This window comes from Juglans regia, chromosome 4, assembly GCF_001411555.2.
Source record: "Juglans regia cultivar Chandler chromosome 4, Walnut 2.0, whole genome shotgun sequence".
Classification (NCBI taxonomy): domain Eukaryota; kingdom Viridiplantae; phylum Streptophyta; class Magnoliopsida; order Fagales; family Juglandaceae; genus Juglans; species Juglans regia.
In genome coordinates, this window is record NC_049904.1 from 6,053,000 (window position 1) to 6,059,743 (window position 6,744).

The 6,744-nt window shown below is 34.6% G+C and overlaps 1 protein-coding gene across 1 annotated transcript; it reads left to right on the forward strand.

Moving 5' to 3' along the window:
- The first annotated feature begins 537 nt into the window (after positions 1-537).
- Positions 538-3,238, forward strand: LOC109011162 (zinc finger protein JACKDAW-like). The gene is made up of 4 exons (XM_018992246.2): positions 538-621; positions 716-997; positions 1,076-1,472; positions 1,657-3,238. The coding sequence occupies exons 2-4, from the start codon at positions 865-867 to the stop codon at positions 2,765-2,767; spliced, it is 1,641 nt and encodes a 546-aa protein (XP_018847791.1). The 5' UTR covers positions 538-621; positions 716-864; the 3' UTR covers positions 2,768-3,238.
- Positions 3,239-6,744: the final 3,506 nt, after the last annotated feature.

The window sequence follows — 6,744 nt, forward strand, 5'->3', positions numbered from 1 at the left end:
TAATTATGGTTTAATCATTTCATTCCCAAGATCAAAGGGTCATAAAAAGGCAATCACCTTTTTCTCTGTAGAAAGACCATTTTCTTGATCTTCTTTTTCTCGTCTCCCGCCGTTAGTAAAACTATCCTCACCATTTGACTATTTACGTGCATATACATATATATATATATATAATATATCCCTTTTTACCTTCTGCTTTTTTATATAATCTATATGCATGCTTACATACATTCGATGTACTATTTTTATAAACATAATTGTAATTGGAGAATGAGCTCAAAAGGCTACAAAAAGTCACACAATCCTACACATTCTGGCAGAAAGCAGCTCACTGCTGCCTTACACACACTTCTACAACAGTGCGTTGGATGTATGTGTGTGAGAAGGAGAGGGAGAGAGAGAGAGACAGCGATGGCCCATCTAAATCTATGGCTGACCGACTTTGAGGATACGATAGAGCAGATAAAAGAGACTATGCGTAAGACTACGCGCGACTGGAAAGATATATAGTGAACCGAAATAGAATATATAATATAAGATGAGATATTCTTTTTAGCCTTCACGGTTTTTGGTGTTTTCTTTTTGGAGATCAAACAAACAAAGCAAACTAGATCGATCCCGGTTAGAAGATTCCGAGGCTCTAGTGTTTTTTTTTTTGTTTGAGAGGGTGTTTAGATTCAAGCTTAAGTTGGGTTTTTTTCTTGTCTTTTGGCAGAATCGGAGCGTCAGAGATTTGAATATTACCAAAGATTTATCTGTTTCTGTTTGGAAAACCCTTGTTTTCTTCTTCAGTAACCTCGCCGTCTTAAGCTTTTGAAAGATAGCTAGTTGTTTTGCTTTAACTCGTTTTGAATTCAAGTCAAAATGATGTCTGGTGATGCTTTTTCATTACCCTCCTCCATCGGAGCGTTTGCTCAAGAACAGAATGCAATCCCTAACCCTAAAACTGATCCTAATCCAGCTACCAGGAAGAAGAGAAATCTACCGGGAACACCGGGTAAGGCATGCTCTTTATTTCGTTGTTTTAATTTCTATTAAGAATCTCGTTTATTTCTTTTCTTTTTCTTCGTAACAGATCCAGATGCTGAGGTTATGGCTCTTTCACCGAAGACTCTCATGGCAACAAACCGATTCATCTGCGAGATATGCAATAAAGGCTTCCAGAGAGATCAGAATCTACAACTTCACCGTAGGGGTCACAATCTTCCATGGAAACTTAGGCAAAGGACGAACAAAGAGGTCCGGAAAAAGGTCTATATTTGTCCGGAAAAATCCTGCGTCCACCACGATCCATCTAGAGCTCTCGGGGACCTCACCGGTATAAAGAAACATTACAGCAGAAAACATGGCGAGAAGAAATGGAAGTGCGAGAAATGTTCAAAGAAATACGCAGTTCAATCTGACTGGAAAGCTCATTCTAAGACCTGTGGAACTAGGGAGTACAAGTGCGACTGTGGAACCCTTTTTTCCAGGTATTTGTTAAATATCACCACGTTCAGCTTGCTCTTTTTTCTTTCTGAATCTTGGATGATGGATACGTTGTAGTAGAAATTAATGCTCACGTCGAGGCTTTCGTTTCTTTAAGATTGTATTAAATGCAACCTTATGATTAGGTAATAAATGGGGTTTGCTATTTTTTTTCTCTCATTTAAACAGGAAGGATAGCTTCATCACCCACAGAGCATTTTGTGATGCCTTAGCTGACGAAAGTGTTAGGCTTACATCACTTGCTGCTACGAATCTGAGTTTCAGAAATGATTCGCTGAATGAGACTGTAATAAATCCTCAACCGGGTTTGCCACATGGTTTGTCCGGCCGGGGAGTTCAAGATGCTGCTGGAATTTCGCAATTTGCTCCGGTGTTTCGAGCAGATTTCAACGGCATGGCCATTGGCAGCTCTCTTGGCTTGGATCAGCAGAAGCCCAGATTATCACTGTGGCTTAACCAGGCAAATTCTCAGGTTAATTCCAGCCATGACATGGTGACTGGTACTCATCTATACGGCTCATCATGTTCTACTGGTTTTCCTGATATGGTGCAAGCTGCAGCATCGACCAATCTCTTTAATTCATCTTCGGTAGCTAATTTTGTAAACTTCAATCAGTTCCAAGCTTTTGATAAGAGTGTTCCAACTTCGGCAAACGCAACTGTCTCTTTAACAGCACCGCCTAATGAATTGAAAGGGGAGGGAGCTGGGAGCAAAGGAAATTTGGTGGAAACCCTATCCTCAATTTACTCTGACAGCCAAAACAAGCCATCAAAACCAGCTACGCCATTGTCCGCCACTGCGCTTTTGCAGAAAGCAGCGCAGATGGGTTCTACAACAAGCAACCCATCACTCTTCTGTAGCAGTTTTGGAGTAATGAGCTCCTCTTCTTCCAGCGCAACGAGCTTCGATACTCTCAACCAAAACAGAAATGAGCTGCACCAGGTCTTTCAAAATTCCAGGCAGCCAGAGAATTTCAGATCAGCTGGAAGCTTGGCCAGGGCTGATGGAATGTCAAGCAGCTCGAATTTGATCTCATTAACAAGTTCATCATCAAACAGTTTTGATCAGCTCATGATGCAGACAAGTACTGGAACACAAAATGAGCAAGTTCCGTTAAAGTATCATCGAGGCTCAAAAGGGATTGAAAACAGTCTAACAAGGGACTTTCTTGGCGTGGGACGGAGAGAATCTCAACGCTCGTTCTTACCACAGGAGCTAGCAAACTTTGCTTCAATGGGCTCAGCTATGGGTTTGAGCCAATTCAATGGCAACCACTGAAGTCAGTTATCAGCCAAGGAGGACATGTTGTTGTATGAAAGGAAGCCAAAGATATGACAATTAAGGTTGATGTTGACATATATTATTGCAATTTCATGCTGGAAAAGTTTGCTTCAATGGGCTTGAAACAATTCACTGGCAAGCACTGAAGTCAGTTATCAGTCAAGGAGGACATTTTGTATTACAGGAAGTGAAAGATATTGGTACACATGCACTTGAGGTTAATTTGTTACATACAATTCCTCTGTGAGTGTGTGTGCATGTGAGAGAGAGAGAGAGAGAGAGAGAGAGGTGGGTGGGGGTCCATTGCATGTCTGAAATGACTGAACAAAGAGCGAACTCCAAGTCATGCATGTTCTTCGTTGTTGCTGTTGTCTCTATCGATTTTCCTTGTCTTTTTTTCTTCGCTGTTACTATTGTCGTTGTTGTTGTTGTTTTATACTATATATATATGCTACTTTTCTTTTTATATATCTCTGTTTGCTCCATTCTTTTAACGAATATTGAAGTACTGCACCTAAAACTACGTTATGTAGTTGACCGTCCGTCAAAGTAATCCGGCTAGCTACCTCGTCAACTTCGGTGGGTTTCTAGACTTCAGAGAAACGTTTGTATTACTCACAAGTCTGCAACTTGCTCAAGGCGGCTAGCTTTAACCTAAATGTCCACCATTTTCTTTAGTTTATCATTTAATTATTATTATTCATAAATATTACTTTATTAGTTTTAAGGTCGAGGCCTAAGAGTTTAGCCTTTATATGTCTCTAATTTGTCCTTTTGCCTGGGGACCAAGCTTAGTGTTAGTGACTGTTGAAATTGATAGGCAGAATCTAGGTGCTGCGGTACTAAGTCCCTAAGAAATGACGAAATTTCTGGGGTTGACTATATATGCCCATTCCAAAGGTAAGAAAATGTAAAACGTTTCAGACCAGACGAATATTAATAAGGTTTTGAAGAATTTTTAGAGGAAATTATCTTAATTAAAGAGATTAGTTTTAAGGGATTTTATTTCCATAATCAATATTAACCATTTTACTTGAAAAGTATACGTATCCCTTAAAAGTTGGTTTGACTTGACTTTGGACATTGAAGTTAGAGGTGACAATATGTGATACGATTCATTAATATTTCAATACGAATATGACATGAAATTAACAGGTTTAGGTTTGATATTAATAGGTTCGGATCAAAACTTATTGATCCGTTAAGACATGATTTATTAATGGGTCACTAATAGGTTAACCCGTTTAACCAGTTAGTGACCCGTTTAGACACGTTAAATTTTTTTACTCAAAATTATAATTATATCATTTTTAAACTAAAAACAAAAATATTCTAACCCTATTTTTTATTTCTTAACTCTCTCTCTCTCTCTCTCTCTCTCTCAATTTTCAGTTGAGTTAGTTCTCATGAGTCACGAATGCCTCATACACTTCCTCTAGATTGTAATTTTGATTTTTTTATTGTTAGAATTGTAATTTTAGACTTATCATGTCGTTAGTTTTATATTTTTAAGAGATATTGTGATTTTAAATTTTATATAAAATTATATTAATTAGGTCAAATGAATTATTTGGATAAATTTAACTTATTTACTTAAACAGGTCGTGTCGATATAGTTTTAATTAACTCATAATGGGTAGGTCATGTCAACCCATTGTTTTAATGGGTCGTGTTAGGATTTGAAAATTTGACTCGTTAAACTTAACGGATCGTGTTCAGTTTAACCTATATCATATAATATATAGAACTTGACACGACACAAATACAACTGGTTAACACAATTTGTCACTCCTAGTTGGAGCCACCGTATATATAGGTTTCTCAAACATCCATTATTTTTGTCGGAAAGAAGAAGAAAGAGATAAGGTAGAAAGCTCGGAATTACTAATTAAGATCCAAAGAATATTTTGGAATGTGGATGCTTGGAACTTGAGTGCCTGAACACAGTTGATGCATGCATGTTTGTAATATGTTTCCATAAGTAGTTAACTAGCTTCCACATGCATCTGCCAAGAAATTAAGAAAATCCAGGAAAAAAACACACGAATCATCGGTTCGTTTTGAAAGTATTATAGAAGAACCGGCCTATATTGACACAAACAGAAAAAAGGAAAAAAAAGTAAAAAAAACAGAACCGGCCTGTAGTTTTTTTTTTTTTTTTTTGCCTTTCTACTTTGGTTTATCAACAACGTCCCTTGTATTCTGGGTACTGACTCTAGTGTTGTCCCCCATCAAACAGTTCATATTTTGTAGGCACTATACTTTTTTTATATTAATTAGGTAGACCGTCCCTTGGATTAGGAGATCGAGAGTGTCCACGTACGAAAAGAACGGAAACTTTTATTGGTACCTATAATTTGCAGGACCAGCTTTTTGGGATCACCTGGGTCGGGCGAAGAGCATCCCAGGTGATCCCAAAACTTTTTTTCTAAATTTTTTCTTAAATTTTATTCCTATTTCCAAAACTTTCAACATCTCAATCTCTGTTCTTTTTCTATATATTCTATTAAAATATTTTTTTTCTATTTTTTTTATTATTTCTTTCTCACAGCTTTCTTTTACAGTATTAACCGCTCGCTCTTTTAACATTTTCTTTTTTTTTGAACTATTACTCTCTAGTAAATATTTTTAAAAAAATTTAAATTATTTTTTTACGAATACGATAAATATTTTCAAAATTATTTTCTTTTAAGAAAAATATAATTTTTTTTGTCAAAATTTGCTTTTTCCAACAATAATATTTTGTAGTGGTTAAAATTTAAAAATTAGTAGGGAATTCAAATCGTATATAGCACTGTGGAAATTTATGTTTGTTAATCAAAATTAGTTAATTTTTTTAGTAAAAATGGTTTTATTCAATATTATTGAAAGATATAAAAATATAATCATCCTCACATTAACAAAAACAAAATAAAAATTGATTTTTATGATATTTTTCTAATTTTTAAAACAAAGTAGGAATAATAAATATATCTAAATGTATTATTAAATTTGGAATAAAAAAATCAAAAGAATGATTTAGGATATGTACAGTTGCTCCCCAAATTTGTGGAGCAACTGTACACATCCTAAAATCAAAAGTTACTATAGAGAACCAGATGTAGCTCGTTTTTCTTCCCTGTTCATATTTTTTTTCCTATAATTTAGCCAAAGACCAATTATGAGGAACCAGATGCTAGTGCTATAAGGAGCTATAGCTTTCAAGTTTGAAGTATTGCTATATGTCGTGTCAATATATATATATATATATATATATAAATGATTTGTACAAACTTTAAATAGATAAGTATCGCACAAATCTTTATAAAAAATTAGATCACACCTTCAAAAAAAAAACTAGTTTTTTTAGTGATAACCAATTTTTACTAGGAGCTTTGATACTTATCATCCCCACACACCATACTTATTTTTATGTTATTCTTCTTAAATTAATTAAGTTTTTCTACTCATCATCCATACACCACACATTTAGTAAGAGAAAAAATTAAAAAATTATGGGGTGTGAGAATGATGAGTAAAATTTTTCTTTTAGCAAAGAACCTACGCGCTACAAAAAAATTGTTTATTTGTAACCAATTATTTCTTGTGAAAATAACTATTTATTGCCAAAATGAGTCTATTTTCATTACAAATAATTATTCATATCGCAAATAATCCATCACAAATGCTTATTTTTTTTTTTTTTGTAGTATTACAGGCACAATAAGATTTATCTTTTTAAAATTTATACTTAATATTACTCGTATAGAAACTAGTTATGTTACTTTTGATGGAGCCCATGCTAAAAGTAATGGATAATACTGTATAAAACGACATTACATTCACACTATTATTAATTATATATTGATTGTAACAAGTTGGGAGATTTCTTTTTTGAGAAATGTTATATATAGGCTTTGCCCTGCTTATAACTTCTACTTAATTAATATGTGATTTATTATTTTTATTCTTTTATTCGAATACACTCATATATA